Here is a 23,943-nt window from a genome sequence, read left to right as displayed (position 1 = left end):
AGAGTTGGCTTCTGTACCTCAGCAACAGCGGCCTTCGACCACCAGCATTCCAGCAGCCCTCTTTCTGTTGGTGGCATGTGTGTCCTTACCTGGTTTTCAGCAAATATAAAATGCCTTCAGGGTGAACCAGACTGTGGTCCCTCCCTGAGGTGGATCCATTGGCCCTTGAAACACTGGTTTGGGAAGCTCTGCTCCTTCAGGCATGTCCCCATTATTCATCGTCACACAAAAATGCTTCCACACAGATTGTTTCCGAGAGAGATTTGCTGAAGTAAGACAAATCTAAAGGCTGTCACAGGCTGGGATAAATTCGATATTAAATCATCTCAGGAGAGGGATCCGGCTAACAGCCGACTTGGTAAAGCATTTGACCACCTCCCGTGGAGCAGGCCTCATGGGCTAAATGGAGTAAGAACTCCAGGCTGACTCTCCTAAGCCCCTTCTCCCAGGGGAACCGTGGTCCTCCTCCTAGGACTCATCTGGGAAGGTGGGTGGGAGTCTCTGCACCTCTGATGGCCCAGGGATGCTCTAGCTACACAAGGCCTGTGACTGAGACATGGTGCTTTTACACAGCTGTCCCCACCCAGAGCTGGAGTAAAATCCAGGGGAGTGGAGGCTTTCAGTCCCATCTGAGACTGGTCGAGTGCCGGAGGGTTCCACGTGGCAGACAGTCCCCGTTCCTCAGAGATCTCACTGGAGGACACTGCCGTGGCGCCATGCCCAGGCTGAGTGCCTCCGACAGACACTTGTGGGAAACCGGTTCGTGACTGGCACTCATTACATCTGCAGTTACATGCCTCATCTTTCTTAGAATAAAATGACTCATTTTTGAAACTAGAAACAGAAGCCCTGGGAAAACTGATTCTCCATTACATATCATTTATAACTCAGTTTTGATTTTGACCGCTAACACATAATTTTACCAATAACTGAAAAAGATTAAAGTCTTTCATAAATGTCGGGGATAAGATCTTCCATCAAGAAATGAAGTTAAAAGGGAGGAAGCTCCCTGACCTACTGCTGAACATAACCTAGAATTTTCAAAAAGTCAGACCCTACATTGAACTCAAAAAGCACTCCTTTGAGGGGTTCCTGGGAAAGTACAATAGTGAGAGTTCCCAAGAATTGTCTACAGTATTCTGTAAGTCCTTCTGATAATGTTAATAATTTTCCCACTTTTTTAAATAATAGCATAGTATTCTACAACAAATGCTATCCTTATAATAGTACCTTTGGAGGCTCTGTCCTTTCAGAAAATTGAATAGATGATTAGGACAACATTCTATATTAGACACAATTCTTTCTGATTGCCATTATTTGGAAAAATAACATGACAAATTATTAACACTACCTCAACCACGGTAAACAGTGAGGAAATTGTAAATAATTTGACAAGCACTGGTGAAAACATATTTCTGGATTTGTTTTCAGACAATCCAAAATGTCTGCTATTAAAGGGCCCTTCCTTTTTCCATCTAGATCTTTCAGGGAAACACCAACCCCACAGATGTTGTGATTGGAGTTTTCCCCAAACCCCTGATAACTCGATTTGTCCGAATCAAACCTGTGACTTGGGAAACTGGCATATCTATGAGATTTGAAGTCTATGGCTGCAAGATAACAGGTAAGACTGAAGATCACCTGGGTTTGATTTATGTAAACTTTTAAATATTGGGAGAGTCATTTGGTGTAAATGGGGTCGGTCATTTTCATTTGATAGTTAAGAGCGTACGCTTTGGATTTAGACAAAAGTGAGTTCAAAGCCTACTTGTACTACTCGCTGGCTTATTTCTTTGGGCACTTTATGACCTTTCAAAGCCTTAGTTATCTCACCTGGAAAACAGGGTTGTTGTGATAACGGATCAGCTAGTGGATACGAAGCATTTACACAGCCTGACGTGTTGTGGGTATTTACTAAGTGGTGCTTTTCCGCTAGACGGCAAGCTCCAGGAAGGCAGGTAAAGCTCCAAGAAGGCAGGTACCTTCCCCGTCATCCTCTGTCTCCTCGGTACTCGGCACGCTGACTGCTACTTAGTAGATTTACAATAAATGTTGCGTGAAATGTTCTTCACCTGCTTTGTCTTTTTACTTTTTCTTCTAATTTACATATATATTTTTTAATTGAAACATAGTTGATTTACAATGTTAGTTTGAGGTGTACATCATAGTGATTTGATATTTTTGTAGATTATACTCCATTTAAAGTTATTACAAAAGATTGGTTATATTCCTGTGCTATATATTATATCCCTGCATCTTACTTGTTTTTGTTTTGTTTTTTAACTTTTTATTTTATACTGGAGTATATCCAGTTAACAATGTTGTGATAGTTTCAGCCAAAGCAACTCAGCCATACATATACATGTATCCATTCTCCCCCAGACTCCCCTCCCATCCAGCCTGCCACTTAACAGTGAGGAGAGTTCCCTGTGCTATGCAGTAGGTCCTTGTTGGTTATCCTTTTTAAATACAGCAGCATGTACATGTCAATTCCAAACTCCCTAACTTTCTCTTCCCTCCACCCTTCCCCGCCGGTAACCATAAGTTCATTCTCTAAGTCTGTGAGTCCGTTTCTGTTTTGTAAATACGTTCATTTGTATCATTTCTTTTTAGATCCTGCATATAAGCAATATCATACAATATTTCCCTTTCTCTGTCTGACTTACCTGTCTTTTTAATTTTGAGGTCTAGAGGTGACCTCACCAGCTGTAGCTGTTCAGGAGGAGTTTAATTTACCAGAATTTCTCCTTTTACTTACTTAACTGCCCTGACAGCTTTCTCCTAGGTTTTGGCTCAATATATGTCTATCTTTTGTTGAATGAATATGCTAACATTAGAAATCAATTTGTCAGTATTTCTCATTTTTGAGTTTGCTTCTTCTGACATTAAAAGGACTTTAAAAGTCTCTGTTAAATTTGGAACAAGTAGGTGGATTATATCCACTTGAGAGGCGAAGATGAGGTACTGGGCGATTAAGTGGCTAAAAAGATAGGCAGGTACCGAGCAGGGAGTAAAAGAAGGTCCTGTTATTCTCACTGTGTTTCTATGGCGACCAGTACTGCTCTTACTTGTTCATTGATCTTCTTGTACAACCACTCTGTATTCTGAAGTAAGTAGCAGTCACGTTAGAATTCCTTTCCATTTAAGTAAATACACTGCAAATTTTTCATTAAAAGAAAAAAGTATAGTGTAACCTCCATAGTAAGCTTAAAACTTCAAAGACAAAATCGGTAACTGATTCACCAAAAAGTAATTAAAAGTGAACAACGTTTAAAGATCTGAGAACTGGGACTTCCCTGGTGGTGCAGTGGTTAAGAATCTGCCTGCCAATGCAGGGGACAGGGGTTCGAGCCCTGGTCTGGGAAGATCCCATATCTCGCAGCTAGAGAAAGCCCGAGCACAGCAACAAAGACCCAACGCAGCCAAAAATAAATAAATTTATTTTTTTAAAAATCTGCGAACTATCTTTCATATAACGTTAGTATACATATTAAGGGCGTTTAACTTCTCATTGCATGAATGCCAACACTATTGTTTTTATTTTTATCCTCTTAAGTATAATTATTTTTAGAGAAGGAAACTATTGACTTTTGAAGGAAAAAAAAGATCACCTGGGCAGTTTTCCATGAAATTACAAGCAATTTGACAAAGAGCTAATGAAGGAGAAAAAAAAAAAACACATTTGTTTACAGTTCGTTTTGGAAAGTGAAAACTGACTTTTGATTTCTTCCCCAAACTTTATTTATTTCCATCCTAGAGACAGACTTGTTTATTGTTTTAGGATCTAAACATTTACAAAGTTCAAGTCCTTGGAGGCAGGAATTGGGTGGAGAAGGGCTTGGAGGGAGAAAAGGGCTTTATTCCTTTTTTTAAAATTTATTTTAAATTTATTTATTTTTGGCTGCATTGGGTCTTCATTGCTGTGCGCTGGCTTTCTCTAGCTGCAGCGAGTGGGGGCTACTCTTCATTGTGGTGAGCAGAATTCTCATTGCGGTGGCTTCTCTTGTTACGGAGCACAGGCTCTAGGCACACGGGCTTCAGTAGTTGCGGCACGCAGGCTCAGTAGTTGTGGCTCACAGGCTCTAGAGCGCAGGCTCAGTAGTTGTAGCACAAGGGCTTAGCTGCTCCGTGGCATGTGGGATCTTCCTGGACCAGGTGTCCCCTGCGTTGGCAGACAGATTCTTAACCACTGCGCTACCAGGGGAGTCCCACCTTGGCTTTATTCTTGATCAGCAGTTGCATGAAAGTTCTAGGTCATTTTAAGAGCATTACAAATGTGAGAGACTACCCATAAATTCATAGAAACAAGGCCATCTGAGGGCAGGGTGGAAATTTCTGGTCCATTCCTCCCACCTAATTTCACATCACTGTACCAGAAAAAAAGAAGTAAACTTCATAAAGACTCCAAATGCGTTAGTGTGAATTCTGACTCTCCTTTTAATTAAACAAAATCCTTGTTTAAGCCTGAACTGCGCTTTCTCATTTTCACAAGGATTTTCCTGAAAGGTGATTCTAGGCGTATGAGTCTTCACAGGTAAACAAGGCAAATAATTTACTGGATTTTTAAAACTAGTTAAATGACCTAGTTATCTAAACAGAGGTCTAAAATACCATGTTTTGATATTTTCACACATATTCTATTTTAGAGTTAACTTTAAGTAGCTATTTTTTTTCAACTTGCATACTGCTGCTGTCTTAATCACGACCCCTAATATATTTTAGACACTTCCTAGTAAGATCTTTCTAGTAAGATCGCTACAACTGCCAAATAACTGATCAAAGCAGGTTTTGGGAGAGGCCAGTGTGTCGTAACGATGGTCACACAGAAAGAAGGTGTGCAGCCATATCCAGGCTTTGCTCTGGGCTGTCCATTTAGTGAATGAGTGACCATGGACAAGACCCTCAGTCCCTCTTATCTCCATCTCCTTGTCAGTCAGTAGATCTCCATCTCCTTGATTCAGCTGTAATGAAGATTTAAGTGAAAGGATTTTATAACGCTTGGCTTAGAGTAAATGCTCACTAAATGGTACCCAGTAAATTAAACAGTTTATGGTACTCAATAAATTGAACCTAGAATAGGCCCCAGCAAACAGAGCCCCTAATGAGACAATGATATCAGTGTTTTCTTCTTTTTTTTGTTTGTTTTTTGGGGCTTTTGTTTGTTTGTTTGTTTGCGGTACGCAGGCCTATCACTGTTGTGGCCTCTCACGTTGTGGAGCACAGGCTCTGGACACGCAGGCTCAGCGGCCATGGCTCACGGACCTAGCCGCTCTGCGGCATGTGGGATCTTCCCGGACTAGGACACGAACCTGTGTCCCCTGCATCGGCAGGCAGACTCTCAACCACTGTGCCACCAGGGAAGCCCTCCGTGTTTTCTTCTTAATTACCAGAGTAGATAATTTTCATCTTTTAGAGGCCATGGTCCCCTCCGTGGAGACCAATGAAAGAAATACAAGACTGCAGGTTCACCGGGGGTCTGGAAGATGCATGAAAGCAGGAGCCATGTCTATCTTCTTTTCCATTGTGTCCTGTGTGCCTGGAACAAAATACGTGCCCAATACACTTATTTTTTTAATGAATGAATGAACTGCAGTTTTATCCATTTCTTACGATAAACAAGTGACTGGATTGCAAAATTTTACCCTTTCCGCTTGAGTGGGCAAGCCCCAACTCAATCAGGATTTTTTAAAAAGAAACTGTTGAATTAAAAGTTACCATGAGAACACATCACTTGAATCCAAAGTCTCCAGAGCCCACAAGTTTTAAACCAATTTTTCCATTCAGAAATTATTTTTTAGAAATACAGCAATCCTGGAATAACCAGAGGATACAATGGTGGGTCACCACATAGAGAGATAAGGAAAACAAAATTGGAGCAAACCGTTCTACTTTGTAGGTAATTGACAAAGGAGCATTTTCATTATTTTGACAAGGCAGGCTTCATCATTTTGGCAAAGCTGGAAACTGGTGAAAATGCCCTTGCTGTCTGAGAACACACCACAAACGCTGTTGACTTTTTCGTTAACCAGAAGTTAATTAACTGCGGCTTCTGCACAGGTCAGCGTGTTCCTGTGTTGATCAGAGTTTGCAGGGATGATCTCAGGCCCTACAACGTCCAGAGGTACCTTCTGAGTCATCGAGGGAAGATTAAATTATGCTCATTCAGCTTCACCCATCAAATGCAGTTATTACCTCCTCATTCCTCGAAAACTGGTTAACTATTTGATTTACCAGTATATCTGTTTTCACGTTAAAGCTCAGTTCAGAGATTTTACTGGAAAATAACGTCAATGAAAATAACCGCTGCCGGAGGGGAAAGGAGTTGCAGGGGTGGGGGGTTGAAAAGGGTGAAGGAAATTAAGAGGTACAAACCTCCAGGTGTAAAATGAATAAGCCACAGCGATGTAATATACAGTATAAGGAATATGGCTAATAATATGGTAAAAACTTTGCACGGGGACAGATGGTTACTGGACTTATGGTGATCGTTTCATAAGATATGCAGATGTCAAATCACTATGTAGTATATCTGAAATTAATGTAATGTTGTACATCAACTATGTTTCAATAAAAAAGGAAAAGAACCACCTAATTCCCCATCACAGAACTCATTTCTCCCTCCCATCTAGGATTGGTTTTAAGGTTTCTAAACAGGGTTGCCAAGTGAAATACAGAATGTCTAGTTCAATTTGATGCAGATAAATGCATAACTTTTTAGTATAAGTTAGGTCCCATGCAATATTGGGGACAAACTTATACTAAAAAATTATTTGCTGTTTATTTGAAATTCTGATTTAGTTTGGCAGCCTGTTTCTTGTGTTGTTGTTTTTGTTAGATTATTTGTTCGTTAAATCTAGCAACACTATTTCCAAAGGATCTGAGATGGAGCCAGGCTAATCAGGGCACATCTGAGCTAGCCTACCGTGGATGAACAGAGCTAGATCCTAGCAGCTTATGCAAACCTTGAATTGTTAGTGGAACCTTTCTCCTAATCATGGCTAAAAGTGAGTCACTGGTTTTCAGTCAAAGGCAAATCAAGGTGCCTCTTCCTTGATCTTGGATGAGGCCGACTTGCAGAAGGAATGCCCTTCTGACTGCACGAGGGCTCTGTTGGCAGGATGCGGGCTGGCATCACGAGGCTTGTGGATGCGAGGACTGTGCCCCAGCCAGCTCTGCACTAGAGAAGGGACATTCTTCCGGTAAAGGTTCTGCCCTCCTTACAGTATTCAAGTTAATTGTGTTTTTCTCCAAATGGTAACATCTGGTACATATTACCAGCTAAACATTTTCTTTGCAAAAGCTGGTTTTGAACCGGACAGGTGTGACCACAGTGACCGAAAATGTGACTTCTATTTTTAACACTAAAACTTCCAGAGACGCTCAGTAAAATCTTTTTTGTCAATCTTTTTATAATCCCCATTGAATTTATTCTTGGTTTCCAGATCCCAGCCTGGAGCAAACACTGCAGCTGAATTACAGGAAAGGGTGCTTGGGGAAAATGACAACTGCCTTTTATTGTGTTAATAAGCTGATTCATTCAATAAATATTTGCAGAGTAAATACCAAGAATAAAGGGCACAAGGAGTCATAGAAAAGTTTTTAATATGACTTGGTTCACTCCCTCAGAGAACTTAAAACCTAGGGAGGCAAGTAGCAACCCAAAGAACTGAATATGGCCAGTATATATGAGACATGCAGGTGGAGAGCTAGGAAGAGTACCAGAAAAGGAAAACCATGTCTAGTTGGAGAGATCAGAAAAATTGAATATATAAGGTAAAATTTGAAAACAGGTCAAGATTTTAAGATAGTGGGAAGGACAAAATGATGGGGAATTCTTTAGTGGAGGGAACAGAATGAGAGAAAGCCCCCAACTACTACCACCACCGAGGTGAGGGAGCCTTCACTGAGGAGGGGCCTTGCAAGGCCATGGTATGGAAGACCTGGCACCCTGGGTTGAAAGTATGTGCATAATTTGTAGGTGAGCAGGCACCGAATTTTTTTTTTTTTTTTTTTTTGCGGTACGCGGGCCTCGCACTGTCGTGGCCTCTCCCGTTGCAGAGCACAGGCTCCGGACGCGCAGGCTCAATGGCCATGGCTCACGGGCCCAGCCGCTCCACGGCATGTGGGATCTTCCCGGACCAGGGCACGAACCCGTGTCCCTTGCATCGGCAGGCGGACTCTCAACCACTGTGCCACCAGGGAAACCCTGCACCAAATTTTTGAGTAAAGAAATGGCATGTATCTGAGTAATTCATTCTTAAGGGTCAGCTGGTAACACGGACACAGCCTAATAGTATTAGAAACATGCCTCTCACTATGGTTACATTTTAGGCTGAATTTTGATTTATGCAGAATGGAGTTGTTTCAAAGAAAAACAGATTCTCCTTCCTGGCATGTCCTCAATGGAGATGTACAATTTTGAAAAGAGAATAATTGAAGTGTTGAACATTTTGTTATTAACCCACCAATCAATTAATCAGTGGTGGGTACTCTCCTGCTCAGAAGCTCCTTGGGCTGCTGTAGAAGATATAGAAAGATCTATGATGCCATTCATTGCCTTTGAGGAATTTCTAATCTGGTTCTGAACACAGAACTCCCAATCTTAAAACATGGAGAGAACGGCTTAATACTAAACTTTGTGCTGCTTCCTGTATGGTAGTCATATTTCTGAGAAGGGAGGGTTCAGGATAAAGGATAGAGTCATTTGAGAAGTTTTCAGGAAGAGCCTTAAGCTGGGTTTGAAAGTCTGGGCAGAACTCACCTCTGTCAACAGGAGGATGAGGGGGCAGCAGGAACATTTTGAACAAAGGCAATGATGAGAATTCTCTCTATGGTATGTGGGAAGAAAATGGATTACTGTCAGTAATAGGAAATAAAATTAGATACCTAGGAGGAAGCCAAAATGAGGGTGTTGAAAAACCAGATCGAGACTTTTTATAGTGTCCCATAAATAATGGAGAGCCATGGAAATTTTTCAGAGATCTCTCTTTTTTTTATTGTGGTCAAATGTACATAACATAGTTTACCATTCTAACCATTTTTAAGGATACAATTTAGTTGCTTCAGTAATCACGTTATTGTGTGACCATCACCACAATCCATCTTCAGAACTTTTCATTATCCCAAACTGAAACTCTATACCCATGAAACACTAACTCTCCACTCCCCTCCCCCCAGCTTCTGGAACCCACCATTCTACTTTATGTCCTTTTGAATTTGACTCTTCTAGGTACCTCGTATCAGTGGAATCATGCAGTATTTGTCCTTTTGTGTCTGGCTTATTTTCCTTAGCAATGGAAGATTTTTGAACATAAGAGTGACATCACAAAAAATTATGAAAAGCGACGTGGGTGTTGTTGATTCAAAACTGGGGTTTGAGAGGGTAGTCAGGAGACCACTTGGCATGTAGCCATGGCGTCAAGACGATGCCAAAAGAAATGAAGATCGCAAGACTTTTTTTTTAAACAAAAATATGACAGGATTTGGTAGCAGAACAGGAATGGAAAATGGAAAACGGAAAGACAAGATGACTAGGCAGGAGCTAGCTGATTGGTGGTGATTCCACCCATTAAAGTGCAGAGTTGGATAAAGGGATCTGGTGTCGAGGGGAAAGGACTGTTTCTGTTTGGACTTGGGACATCTGAGTTGACAGTGAGATCGTTCAAAGTTCTCGCGCCGTTTAGAAATGGGGGTGGGGAGGACACCTGGGCGGAAGATGGGCCCCTCCTTCAACGCTCAATCCAAAGGTTTCCCCCACCCCCGGGAGGAGGCCCTCCTACCTCTTCAAGCGGAGCCGAGCACTTTCTTTCTCTTCACCACCTCATCATCTTCTTTTTGCTTTTGTCTTGGCAACTTTCCTGCTGTTGGAATTATTGGTTTACACATCTCCAGCCCCGCATAAACTGAACCTCTATTGGGCAGGGCCTGTACTTGATCTAGAGATAACTTCCGGATACCAAAGGGACCGAACGTCAATACTTTGACCTTAAACTTAGAAGAACTCAAAAAGGGAAGAAATGAATGTTCTTATCAAAGATTTTCTTTACCGGACTGTGAGTGTAGGGCAGGGAGTGTAGAAAGAGGAACGGGGAAGCTCTGCTTTAATGTCAGATGATCCAGACATTTGCAGATCTACATGAATGCGTACAGACCATGTTTTTATTCAATATGTTGGATTCTCTTTCTAAGCATGGAGACTTCTAGAAAATCATTTTACATCGCCTATTCCGTTCCCCTCTCTAGATTATCCTTGCTCTGGAATGTTGGGTATGGTGTCCGGACTTATTTCCGACTCCCAGATCACAGCATCCAACCAAGGGGACAGGAACTGGATGCCTGAAAATATCCGCCTGGTGACCAGCCGCTCGGGCTGGGCACTGCCGCCCGCCCCGCACCCGTACGTGAACGAGTGGCTTCAGGTGGACCTGGCGGAGGAGAAGATCGTGCGGGGCGTCATCATTCAGGGGGGCAAACACCGGGAGAACAAGGTGTTCATGAGGAAATTCAAGATCGGGTACAGCAACAACGGCTCGGACTGGAAGATGGTCATGGACGACAGCAAGCGCAAGGCCAAGGTGAGGCCCGGGCGGGGGCGGCGCCGGGAGGGGGCGGGGCGGCGCCGGGAGGGGGCCCTGCCTCACGGCCTTGACTTGAATCAAGGACCCCGCCTTCTTCCTGTGGAAGCGCTGCTTCTCATTTCCTGAAAGCCCTGGGATCTGCGGGGGCGAGTGATGGAGACAGTAAGATTCTAGGGGAGACAGGAATTCCACGGCTGAGAATCGCGTCGCCGGTCACCTTTCTCTCCCGTAGGGAACAGCAGGTGGCTCAGGGGACCGGGAGGTCGTGAGGGTGGGTCCAGGGGGCCACTGCGGTAGGAATTCAGAATCTCTCTGCAGACTCTAATCTTTCCGTGAGCACCCGCCTCCAGGCCCCTTCTCTCACGCATCCCTTAAGTGTACTTTTAAATTTAAAAAAATTTTTTTTATTGAATGAAAGAGTCTTTAAATTCTGTAGTGCTTTACAATTTTCAAAAGTTTCATAATTGTGCTGAAACACACATAACAGAAAATTTGCCATCTTAACCTTTTTAAGTGTACAGTTCAGTAGGGTTAAGTACATTCACGCTGGTGTGCAAGCCCACCTCCAGAACTTCCTCATCTTGCAAAACAAACTCCGCCCCCATTAAACAATAATTTTCACCCCCTCTCCCCCAGCCCCTGACAACCACCATTCCACTTTCTGTTTCTATGCATTTGACTACTCCGGGAGCCTCATGTAAGTGGAATCAGACAATATTTAGCCTTATTTTACTTGGGATGATGTCCTCAAGGGTCATCCATGTCGTAACCTGGATCCGAATTTCATTCCTTTTTAAAGCTGAATAATATTTTATCGTATGTACAGACCACATATTGGGTATCTATCCATCCACTGACGGACACTTTCATTGCTTCTAACTCTTGGCCATCATGAATAATGCTTATGTCTATTTCTTATACGTTGGAACCTTTCAAAAAGCAGTTGGCCCTTGAGGATCTAGTGAAAAAGAAATATTCCAACCTTCACCAGAACACGTGGCATGATTTTTTTTTAACGGAACAGGTATTCTTTAGTGATTATGTTCTTCTAAGGCTCTTGGTTAAATGTATATGCATTTCCTGAGCACAGAACACCAACTAGGAAAGGACACCCCGAGTATGCTGCATGGCCTAGAAACTGATTTCAGATTAAAATAAGGAAGAGCCCCCAGAAGTTCAGTTCTGCATGCAGAACTATATGTGGATTCTGTATTCAACTGATGATACTTCTCACGCCTAACACAATTGGCCTTTCGGTCCCAGTCTTTCCGTCCCTGCTTTGCCAAGGACCTACTCCTTTTATGAAAAGATTTTAGCTCATTAGAGGGAATGGGAGTGTGGGAATATGGCTTCATACAGTCACTGGGGCCAAAGGCTTTGCAGACAATAAACAAAGCCGGGCCACGCAGCCAGCTCCCACTCGGCCCAGATGTGGAGGCTCTGCAGAGACTGTCCCTACGGCTGTGCTCCGCACCAGTGGGCGGGCCACCAAGAGGGATGATGCTGTCGGAAATGTAAGAATTCCTCTCCCATCTCATCCCCAGTTAACTTGTGGTTTCTAAAACGTTTCCAGTGTTGTGGTTTTTTTTTTAATCTATGTGCAGCTACTTTCTTGCTTGTGTCCATTTCATTTTCCCCTTTTATGTCTACCATTCTTGTTTTGGTAGAAGAAAAAGTAAAATAAACATCAGAAACTGGAGTTCCCCTAAGAGGCGATCTTTTCTGAGGAGTTGTGAGCCCTGTGGCTTTAGCACCGAGTGTGAATATGCTGCAAATCAACAACTTTCCGGAGCCACTGTCGCATGGCAGTGTGAGCTGTTGTGACACTTTCTTCAACATTCGGTTTCTAAGAGGGAAAGGAGACAGATTGCCATAGGCTTTGGATGGGATGCGTCTTATGCTTCCTGGCCTTTAGTATCTAATCCACTCGTCTGCAATCAAGTCTAAAGCTATCACTCCCTTTGTAGGACATCGCATATAGCATTCACAAGAAGCCGGCACACAGCTTTCAATTTTAAGAAAAAACTCCATTCAAGATTGGTTGAATGTGTTAGATTTTTTCCTAAAACATTTCATCCATCATTATCATGTTCTTTTGTATTTAAACCATAAAAGTTTCTAAATTGTTTACATGGCATCTGATCTCTGATTCCTAACATGTCCTTCCCCTGGAATAAAATCTTCAAGATGAAAAAGGAAACTGGTTAAACCTTCCATTTAGGAGCAGTATTTATTTCTAAATTGCACAAAGATAGTTAAAACATACTATATTTAAACTTGCAAATGAAGATTACCTGCTTAGGATGCCAAGTACCTTTTACATACGGTAAAGGGAGCACACTGTTTTGTGTTCTAAAACAGCAGTTTGATGGATTGAAAATCCTCTACGGGGGCTTCCCTGGTGGTGCAGTGGTTGAGAGTCCGCCTGCCAATGCAGGGGACACAGGTTCGTGCCCCGGTCCGGGAAGATCCCACGTGCCGCGGAGCGGCTGGGCCCATGAGCCATGGCCACTGAGCCTGCGCGTCCAGAGCCTGTGCTCCGCAACGGGAGAGGCCACAACAGTGAGAGGCCCGCGTACCGCAAAAAAAAAAAAAAAAAAAAAAATCCTCTACGCCCTCACCTTACTTCCTACCCTTAAATAGTGCATGATGGACAAGGTACCCCAGAGTCTTTGAACCAACTAGACTTTTCAGGGGCAAATAGATCTAAATACTCCAAGCCCTCTTCTTCTAAAGCATGATTAGTGAAAGGACACAAAGACATTTTGTAAACAATCCTATGTTAGCAAACTTAGCCCAATTCCATACGGCCCTTCCTTGCTAATATTCTGCCCAGTTCATCACTGACAACGCTTATGATGTATTTACATTGTGCTAATTCTTTGCTCAAGGTAAAAGTAGGAGAAAAGCCTGGGACTCCGTAGATAGAAGTGCTTTTCTCCTGAGAATGTTGGAGCTATGTTAACGTACACAGAACTTGCATGTGTGGTAATACTATTTTTACTATAGTTAGTATCTTGCTGAGAACGCTTGATTGGGCCTGACGTTATACGTCAGATTCTCCGTTAATGGCAGCAGCTGCAGTTCTATCAAGAATGCAGAGGCCCCCTGTGGTGAATTTACTCTTGAAAATGATAAAGGAAACTTTAATTTAGAGAGGTGGGTCTGTATTAGCCCTGTACTTCTAGATTCCTGGAGGATTTTCTGAGTTGGAAAAGGTCAATTAATTTGCTTCTAGAACTCAGAAAAAAACCTCTAGTTATGTCACAACCTTCCCAATCTAGCTTCTCTTACTTGTGTCACCCATTTGGCCTACATATTTCCACCACCGAATGATGGCTGGTTTGTGATGTTTTGACCCAGGTATTGGGCAGGGTTCCCACTCCTGATGGATATGGCCACCCACTCAATATGATCTACCAGATTTGGAAGCCCAAATCACAATCCGTTTAAAGAAAAAGCAATGAAACTGAATGTGTGGCCATGGGAATAGACCTCAGTGTCCTAGACTTCAGTGTTGTCATCTATTAAAATGAGGAAATCAGACTAGATTGTTTCTAAGGGCAGTGTGGTGAAGGGTGCCAGATAAGACTGGTAGGTCTGAATCCCAAGGTCATGGGCAAATTACTTGACCTCTCTATGCCTTGCCTGTAAAAGGAGGGCAATAATAGAACCTACCTCTTGGAGTTGTCTTGAGGATTAATTGAGTGAATACATTTTAAGCACATGGAACAATGCCTTGCACGAGTAAACATCACATGATGCTTGATGCATAAAAGGATACTCCCAGTGATAAGGCAGTTTGATTTTTCTAATCCCCTCCCCTCTTCCCATTCTGGACATAGTTAGGAATGATGTTGGGAGAAGAGGATACAGAGAGGCTTATCCATTTCTTAAAAAAGAAAACAAACCTAGCCATTGCTCTATTTTCTTATGATTCCACTCAAGGATTTTGACCTTCCTGTCACTGGAAAAAGGAAAACAGAATAATCCAGTGGCAGCAGGGCAATAACGGCCGGGCTCCTGAACGTGTCACAGTGATGTCGAGTTAGGAATGCTCTTCACCAAGAGGTGCCAACTCACTGCAGTGCAGCCAGGCCTCAGAACATCGCTTAGCGGTCAGGACCCTGTCACTTTCCTGAGATGAGAAAGTCTTTTATCTACAAATGCCTCCAGCTGGTGGTACTGCTTAAGTCAACAGCAGTTCCAGTGGATTGGAATAACCCAAGTTCTTGGTTACAGAGCGCTTGAAGTACGTGGAATTTACTATCTCCTCCTCCAGGAATGGAATTCCCCGCTCTTCTAGAGGACGGAGTTTTAGCAAAACCAGGACCCATTCATTTAAGAGAATGTGACAGGAGTCGTTATTGGAAATGTGGTGTCTGTTACAAGCTCTGAAAAATGGCAGGCTCCCTTCCTGAGTTTTCTTCCTCCACTTTTTCAAGGAAGTGGTAAAAGTGTCACTTCTCCCAGGCACATCAGACTGTCATTTAAAAATGTGTCTCATTAAATCCTCAGCTTCTGGTCTAGCCTCAGTGTATCCTCCAGAGTTTCTAAGGAACGACATCTGTCACTTTTTAGAGAAGGTTTGATTGTTTTTTCCCTTTTCATTTAGGAAAGGAATGTCAGCCGTTTATGAAGTAGTAGAATGAGGCCCATTTCTCTGCCCTGCTAAGAGTCCTAAAGGAAGGACTTTTCTGCTGAAAGGGAGGTTTTGTTAATACCTGGTGTTCTTCATACTTCACAGTCTTTTGAAGGCAACAACAACTATGACACACCTGAGCTACGGACATTTCCACCCCTTTCCACACGATTCATCAGGATCTACCCTGAGAGAGCCACTCACGGCGGACTAGGGCTACGGATGGAGCTGCTGGGCTGTGAGGTGGAAGGTAAGCACGATTTCCAGAGTCCCCCCGGTTCCCCAGATGTTTTATTTCCTTCATCGTGCACTTATGCCCCTGACGGTGCTGCTGCAAATTGCCCCATTTCTCCTGGGTGATCCTGTGTCTCTTGTGCCTGCTGGTCCGTAAGGCTCATCACCTGGCGCCCTGCACAACTTATTCAGCAAATACGCTACTGACCCTCATTTCTCCCTGTTTCAACAGGAAGACTTGTAGACAAGCAGCCTTCTCCTGTCCCTAAGTGCACACTGCATCATTCCCAGACCTTCCCCTAGTCCTTTGTCTACCCCCTTGGGATTAGTTTATCTTCTCATTTGACAATGTTTACTGAGTACAAGTTCTTTCCCAGACACAAAGGAGGCACCAGGAACACAAAGGTCTATAGGACGTGGACCTTACACTCAAGTAGTTCAGCATGGATGGAGGTGGTAGACCAACACACCAGCACTTGCTGCCCCTGGGCTTTGCCCCTAGAAACCATGCCCATCCTTCAGGACTTGGCCCCGTGCCCTGTCTTCCATAACAGTGCCTTCACATCCTAATTTTTTGTAGGTTGTCTCCATAACGCTCCTCAGATTCTGTGGGGTTGTCTTCTTTGACTTTTTTTTAAAATGATGTGAAATTCACATAACATAAAATCCTCCATTTTGTTTTTTTAATTATTTTATTTTATTTAGTTGTCGTTGTTGTATTTTGGCCGCACATCGTGGCATGTAGGATGGTCCCTGACGAGGGATCAAACCCAGGCCCCCGCAGTGAAAGCTCCGAATCCTAACCACTAGGCCACCAGGGAATTCCCTAAAATCCACCACTTTAAAGTAAACAATTCAGTGGCATTTAGTACGTTGACAATTATTTATGCAACCAACACCTCTATCATAGTTCCAAAACGTTTCCATCGCTCCGAAGTGAAACCCCCTACCCATTAAGCAGTCCCCCTCCCTCTCCCTCCCTCAACCCCGGCGACCACAGATTCCATGACCTTCTTAGTGTTGTTCAGAGGTCCGTGTCTGGTCCAAGCTGGCATCTGCAGTGTTGACTACCATCACATACTAGCAGGAAGCAGCATTTGACAGGCTGAAACATCAAGACATTATCTTGGATGAATTTTTGTTGGTTTTCTTGTTTTGTTTTGGCTTGGTTTTGGGGTTTTTTTGGCCACGCTGCGAGGCTTTAGGGATCTTAGTTCCCCGACCAGGGATTGAATCCGCACCCCCTGCAGTGGAAGCACAGAGCCCTAACCATTAAACCACCAGGGAAGTCCCCTGCATGAATTTCTTAGGCTGCTGCAGAGAAACAAAACTTTACATGAGATAATATATATAATGTTACAGTGAGGTCTGTTTCAAGATAGACTTAGGTTATCATAGGAAGGTCATATCAAGGACAAATTCACTTCTCACACTGACCTCAGAACTGCAGTCCCCTCTGCATTTTTTCACATAATGAATGAGATGAATGTTTGAAAAACTATGATGGTTGCCTAGTGTACTAGTTAACGCTTTTGTGCATTGGAATTCCCATCTGCCTTCAATTTGGGCATAAATGAGTAACCTTATACCAACTTTTTCATCCCCATAAAGGTCTTTCTCTAGGTTAGTGCAAAGAATGGCTCTTGTTGGTACCCAGATGTTAATCCATTGAGCATATGCTCAGTTGTTTGGAAGGATGCCTCTTAAATATCACCTTCTTGGGATTTCATAATTATTTGTGTTTTGAGCTACCCAAATATAATTACATTCCTGAGCACATTAGATATCATAAAACATTTCTTACACACTAAAGAATCTTAAGCTATAAATCACCATCCTAGTGAATAATTCATAGCTGCTTTCCTGTGTGTTTATTGAAAAGCAGGCCATTATCTCCGATTCTTTATTAGGTAGTTGTTTCCATATCTGTAGTTATGTCCCAGGACCCCTGAATCATCTAGTCACTGTCAACACAGACCAAGAATGACCATGTGCCAGGACTTTGGCAAAGATGCCAAGAAAAAGAAGGGATGGGCAGACTGAACCACCTGCAGACACATTCGTTCAGTGTGCTGAGCAATGTTGTTGCCTGGAAAAGGGCGTCTGCTGCTCCAATGTAGGACTTTAGCCTCGATTCTGGGAAGCGACATTGATTTAGAAGGTGGAATGAATGGGTGGTTGAAAAGACTGAGCCTGGTGGCAGTTTGCCAGCGTCAACTCTGTGGTGAGGTAGCAATGGTGGTGAAGGGATTTGCTGCAGTTGTTTGCAGGCACTCACCGAGGTGGGGAAGTTGCCCCGAGCCACACGAGGAGCTAGCATCCAGGGAAAGTATTGTCAAAGCTGTTTAACACAGTTGGTGAAAGGGAGTGTTTTTCTTCTCCCTTAAAACGATTAACAGGCCCTTATTAAATACTGACTTTGTACCTTGTGCTACAGGAGATACCCAAAGATAGAGAAAGAGGGTGATGTGCAACCCAGCCATCTCGGAGTCTCCGTCTTATTTGGGGCTAGCCCTTATGTTTAAGAAACAGTTAGAGAACCACAGAAGATAAAAGATTTTCAAGTAGTAAAATTGGGACATCACTTTTTACTTTTTTCAATTTAATCCCCATACTACCCTGGTCCACTTCCAGTGCAAAACTCCTCCTTTTTAAATACCATAAGGAATGTGGAAAAACCAGCAAGATGAATAGAGAGTTTGAAAGTGGCACGTTACCAAGAGCAAAGGCAGCTTAGCAAAGGCAAGCATCTGGATTGCCAAAGAGGATTCTATTGATTCAGTGTTAGCAATAAGCAGAACCAGAATACGTGTATATGCATTTTACAGAGTCTAGTTTGTACTCCAGAACGGTGTGAACATTACCTGTACGTAATTATTATTGGTGTGTGTTTGGGGCAGTTGAGGAAGTTGAAACTAGCTATGTTTCTACATTTATTCTAACTCTGCTCAGGCCTTTAGCACAGTAACAAACAGGGTCAAATTTTTATTGAGAAAGCAGCAGTTACCAGCACATTCCAATTGGCCAGAAGCTATTAGAGAACAGGCCCCCACTCCCAGCATCTTGTCTGGTTTTCAGACATCAAGAGAACTGTCCGTTATCTCAAGTCATGTAAAGTGAAATGTAATGCTGAAAACTGTAAGATATTAAACAGATTGCAAAAATGAGGAACAGGCTGGAAAAGAAAAATAGACGGAACTAAACTTAAAGAACTTCAAAAGCAGTCTTTGATTAATGTTGGCTACTTTTCAACTACAAACTCAAAGCTATGGGAATACCTGCCAGCAGTGGAATGTAGTCCTCTGGGAGTTAAGGTAAAATGACCCCAGGGAACTCCCAGACACCTGCCTGGGCTCACAATCTGAGAAGCTTACTTAGAGGGAAATGGAGTTGCTCTTTAAAAAAATAAAGAAGTAAAGAACAATATTGCACTAAAAATGAATGCTGAGACTCCCTTTTGGGGAAAATTTTACAAGATAAACTTAGTAAATACCAAGAATATAAAAGAATTCTTGACAAGGGAGTCCTCTAGCATCTTGAAAATGAAAGGAAAAACAGATCAAGCCAAATCTCTATCATCAAAGTTCCCAACTTCAGGGTCATGAATAAATAACCAGTGAGAATATAAGAACTTTTCAGAAAAAGGATGTGTATGTAGATAACAATGTATAAAATGCTAAGGCAGGGGCTTCCCTGGTGGCGCAGTGGTTGAGAGTCCACCTGCCAATGCAGGGGACACGGGTTCGTGCCCTGGTCCGGGAAGATCCCACATGCCGCAGAGCGGCTGGGCCCGTGAGCCATGGCCGCTGAGCCTGCGCGTCCGGAGCCTGTGCTCCGCAACAGCAGAGGCCACAAGAGTGAGAGGCCCGCGTACCAAAAAAAAAAAAAAAAATGCTAAGGCAGCCAATTCTACGAAGGAGATACGGATCAAATACCAAAACAAAACAGTCCCCAATGCATTCTGCAAAAGCAAAATCTGAGTATATTTCACTCCTGAAAGAGAGGCAAACCACGCTACCGGTCTTCTAACCACAGATTAGAGTTTTCTGCAAAAGCATTAGCAGGATCAACAGCCGGGGGCTGGAGAATACATTTCAGAGATGTGAGAAAATAATCTTTGGATCTTGTTTCAGCACCTACAGCTGGACCGACCACTCCCAATGGGAACCTGGTGGATGAATGTGATGACGACCAGGCCAACTGCCACAGCGGAACAGGTGATGACTTCCAGCTCACAGGTGCAGAAACCATCTTCATCCCATTGCTGTGCCATCTCAGTTCATGTTGTAGTCGAGACCTGCTAATTAACGTCTGTTTGTGTTTGCGGAAATCCTCACGGCGGGAGGAAGCCTTGCCAAAACACGTGCATCTTCATTTCCTCATGTTGTCATGTAAACAAATTGTCCTTCACAGCCACAGCCATTCGAACGATAATTTGATAATTTTAGCCATTTTCAGAGCCAAAGGCTAGCTAGGATTGTCTTCATTGGATAAGAATTCCTCCATGGCTAAATGTAACATAAACTGATTCTCATCTTTGACCTCCACCCACTTCCGAGATAACATGTGCACCACCCGTACATAACCACACGCTGGAGAACGTTTATTTTCATTTTCTAACCGGGATCAAATTTTTTGAGTGGATCCTTTAACCAACTAATTAATGAAATCAAGCTTATATTTGAAATGCAGCTTTGAAGCTAGGATTTTGCGAATCATCTTACATTAGAATTTACAAGGGCAGAATTTGTTGTTATTTGACATCACCACTAGCAGATATATCAGGGATGGTGTGTACCACATGCCTCACCAACTTACTTAGAGGATTACTCCATGATATTCTAAAACTCTAAAAGCTAAAAAGTGACCTTCTCTTCTACTTGGACTGGCAGAGGAAACATTAAGCGAGTGGGGAAATGGGATGCCACCATTTGGAAACTGGCCAAAGCAGTAGAATTATCACCCTATTGCTGCCAAAGGTACCGTGGGGCCTTTACTGCTACCCAGATCCAAACACAGTTTCTTACAGCATCTGACTCTCATTTTACAGTAAACACGAGCCCGTGGTTGCAGGTCTGTATTTTTACCCAAAAGGGATTCAGGAGAGCCCACGTAATTCATTTTCATGGGCGAAACGGAAGGCGTTACCATGTAACTTCACAATAGTGCCACGTTATTAGCTAACGCATCAATGTAAAATGTGGAAGGAAATGTCCCAGATTTCCAGTTACTTCAAAAGCTCTCTTCTGAAGGAGGAAGACTGCTCTGCACTCTGAGATGGAATAAGGGGTAAAATCTAGCTCAGAAGTTTAGTACCGTGAACTGAGTTTACATTTAAATCCTACCTCCTAAGGTTCTCTGCCTCCAAATTTCCAGGATAATTGCTTACAGTCGAATGGCCAATAAATGTCACGTGGCTATGGGCTTTTGAAAACAAATCTTGTATATAAGTAGTTGCAAGCCACAAAAATTACTCTAATTAATGCAGAGGGCTTTTCTTTGTAAGATGTCAAGCTCCAGCTAAAAAGCTTATACAGCTGATGTTAAAACAGAGTACCAGTCTGGTGAAACAGGTCCTGCAGAACCTTCCCAAGTTCGTCTGTGAACACTCTGCAAACCTCAGGCTTTCTGCAAACCCGGTCACACGTCCCATCCGTAGTGAAAATCCTCATGAAAAGGAACGTCTGCAGTCATCAGAGACTCCCCTGTTCAATTACCCTCTTGAGGAGAGGTTCTTTCCTTTATAAACCCTAAAGTGGTCAGTTAATATTGATTAGAGACAAAGCCTCAGATTTATTCCTCGTGTCAGAACAACCAACCTTCTCATTTGTGCATCGGCTCATGACTGAATCAATTGAAACCTAAGCCTTTGAATGAAATAGGGTGAGTCTGTTAGCCTGGAGCAAATTGTGTATGGCCCCGAGTTGCAAACCACAGAAAATGGGTCATTTTGACTGGAAACACTGACAGTCCTTTATAAGTACAAGGCGATAGTTTTATCTACAGCATTTAAAATCATTTATTGGGTAGATAGAAAAAAATCCATTCTAGTTCTTTGATTTTTTTTTTTACATATTACCCTGGCAAAAAAAAGTCATTTTCTCAGGCCAGCACGTTTGTTTCAATAATTTGATCTATACATGCATATATTAAGAACTTCCGGGGGTGCTGGTAAGGCTCACTGTTGCCCCAACAAGAAGAGGTGATCTAAGAAGACATCCTGATGCTTTGTATTCATTTACTGCATGACGGCCCATTTGTCCTTTTTTAAAAGCTTATTGTGCTCTATGAAGCTCTGTGTTAGTCTTTTCTGAAGAAGGGCGGGCTGACATTTGCCGGTGTTTGCAAGCAGCCCAGCCTGCCCCTACCTAACCCACTATCTTTTCACAGGTGAGCATCTCCCCTCCTGGGCTCACACACAAGTCTGTACCCTCCTTGCTCTTTCTGTCACAGCTGCAAACTTTGAACGTTCAGTGTCCAAAACCAAACGAAAAGTATTCTCCCTTTCACCCTGATGGTTGGCAGCATGGAAATTGGGATCAATGCTCTCTTAAGGTTCGGTTCCTTAACAGAGATGATGTCACTTTAATGTCTTCTCCTGGGGGTGGCCTATTTGAATACAGGGGGAAATAAGTATTTAGCAAAATGCTCATTACCTACAAACAACACTGAATTCCAGGTGAATTGTACCAAATGCATTGAAATGAGGAGAAGTTTTGCTCTCCCTTGCTTGCGTGTCAGGGTGAAAATTCACCCTTGAAGTTACTCATTTGCAAATGCCTTTGATGTCATTAGATAATACAGTTGGCTTCAAAGGCACCAGGAGGCCAAATTTCACATCGGATCTGTGTGTCCCCAACAGCGGAATTTGGCTCCCAACCTCTAATACAACTGACAGTGCATATCTGTTTTTAAAAGTGAATTTTCACCTTGAGTCTTTCTCCTTTAAGACCACTGGGAACGGAATGCTAATGCGTCTGGCCTCCCTCCAATTCTGCCATTATAGATTCACCTTCTTAACCCATAATATATGTAATGGCTTCTCCTAGCGCCTGCCTCATTGAGGCCGTGCACACGTGAGACCACTTATCCAGCATATTTACTGGGCCAGCAGTGGTAACACGACTTGGTGCTACAGTGGACTAGCTCAGAAATCTTCAGGCCATTTCAAGAGCTCAGTTTTACGGCTCTCTGATTCATGATCCGGGTGGTTTCTCACCCATGGGAGCAGCAGGATAGAACTAGGCCTCAGCCAGAATAGAGATGATTGCAGTCTCTATTGAATGACACTACTGGAAGGTGTACGATGGCGCCTCATAGCCACCTCCAAACTTTCCATGATGGGCATGAGCCCCCCATGCCCTTACCCTGAGTCTACCCAGGACTTTATCTCTCGGAAAAGCAAATAGATGCTCTCGACCATGATCTGCAAGGCAGGCACACATATGGAGAAATGGCTTTCGCAAGCACCAAAGTAATAAACAGCAAACCAGTTTTTCAAGAAGCGTTCAGGTGATGCTTGTGGGTTGGGCAACTTGAAGAACGGGACTTTAAAACAGAAGTCTCATGACGAAGGGCGGAAAATGGCTGAGCTAAGATACCCAAGCTAAGAGGGTAAATCTAAGTTTCCACTGGTCCCCAGACCACGAATTCCAAGTCGACCCGGGCTGACTGAAGTTGATGGCATTCAGGGTGTTGTTTGTGCAGCCTTCCAGCTCCTCAGGACTGTGAAGAAATGTGTCCCTCCGCCCCTTCCCCTTTTCCTGCAGCTTCTCCGAACTGCATACTGGGCGGAATTATTTGTCCTTGGGAAAAACAAACAACCGCAGCCGCAAAAGAAAGGAGGAATTACTGCCATCTGCTTTAAAACTTCAGTTTTTAAAATAGATTGTGGGGACCAGCCTTGCAACTCCCCCCAAGACACACATCTGAAACCTTGGGAAACTATTTGAAGCTTAGAGGTCTAGGTCAAGTTTAATACTTAAGTCACTAAGGACCTTGGGCGGCCTTTGCTTTTCACTCTTGCAATTGTGAGCGTCATCGATTAGTCTGGGAGTCAGGGAATGCCCTTGGAAGGAAGTCTGGAACTCTCCATACTGCCTAGATGCTTTATGAATAAATGTATTGTGGTGAACAAAATTTAAGACATTTGCTATAGCTGGAATTAAAGGAAGAATTATCTGAGGGAACTGCTAGCCTCTAACAGATGTATGTAAGCATACAGCATTCTCTACTAAATATTACCTACAATGCTGCCTTTTTCTCATCTCATATGTTACCGTTTCTGTGTTTCAGGTGGTACCACTGTGCTGACCACAGAAAAGCCAACCGTGATAGACAGCACTATACAATCAGGTATCAAATACCAAAGAGAAAATGTGGTAGATTTCACATATGCCTGTCCTTTCCCACAAAATAGCACATCGCTACGGTTCTCAGTTTCCGTTTCCCTCAAAGTCCTAGCAGAGATGCCACCAGCATCTGGTCCCC

The 23,943-nt window shown here is 43.1% G+C and overlaps 1 protein-coding gene across 11 annotated transcripts in view; it reads left to right on the top strand.

The window, feature by feature from the left end:
• The window catches only part of NRP1 (neuropilin 1), a 138,992-nt gene that overhangs the window by 97,546 nt on the left and 17,503 nt on the right, over window positions 1-23,943 (top strand). For 7 of the 11 annotated variants that reach the window (XM_032618611.1, XM_032618584.1, XM_032618602.1 and 4 more), the window contains 5 exons: window positions 1,480-1,624; window positions 10,243-10,574; window positions 15,325-15,469; window positions 19,587-19,691; window positions 23,749-23,808. In XM_032618611.1, the coding sequence (XP_032474502.1) occupies window positions 1,480-1,624; window positions 10,243-10,574; window positions 15,325-15,469; window positions 19,587-19,691; window positions 23,749-23,808 (787 nt within the window). The remainder of the gene's footprint in view (window positions 1-1,479; window positions 1,625-10,242; window positions 10,575-15,324; window positions 15,470-19,586; window positions 19,692-23,748; window positions 23,809-23,943) is intronic. The other 4 variants (XM_032618635.1, XM_032618626.1, XM_032618618.1 and 1 more) reach the window with 2 other exon arrangements.

Source organism: Phocoena sinus, chromosome 2 (assembly GCF_008692025.1).
Source record: "Phocoena sinus isolate mPhoSin1 chromosome 2, mPhoSin1.pri, whole genome shotgun sequence".
Lineage (NCBI taxonomy): Eukaryota > Metazoa > Chordata > Mammalia > Artiodactyla > Phocoenidae > Phocoena > Phocoena sinus.
Note: the sequence above shows the minus strand (reverse complement) of the source record. Positions and strands in the feature narration are given on the sequence as shown.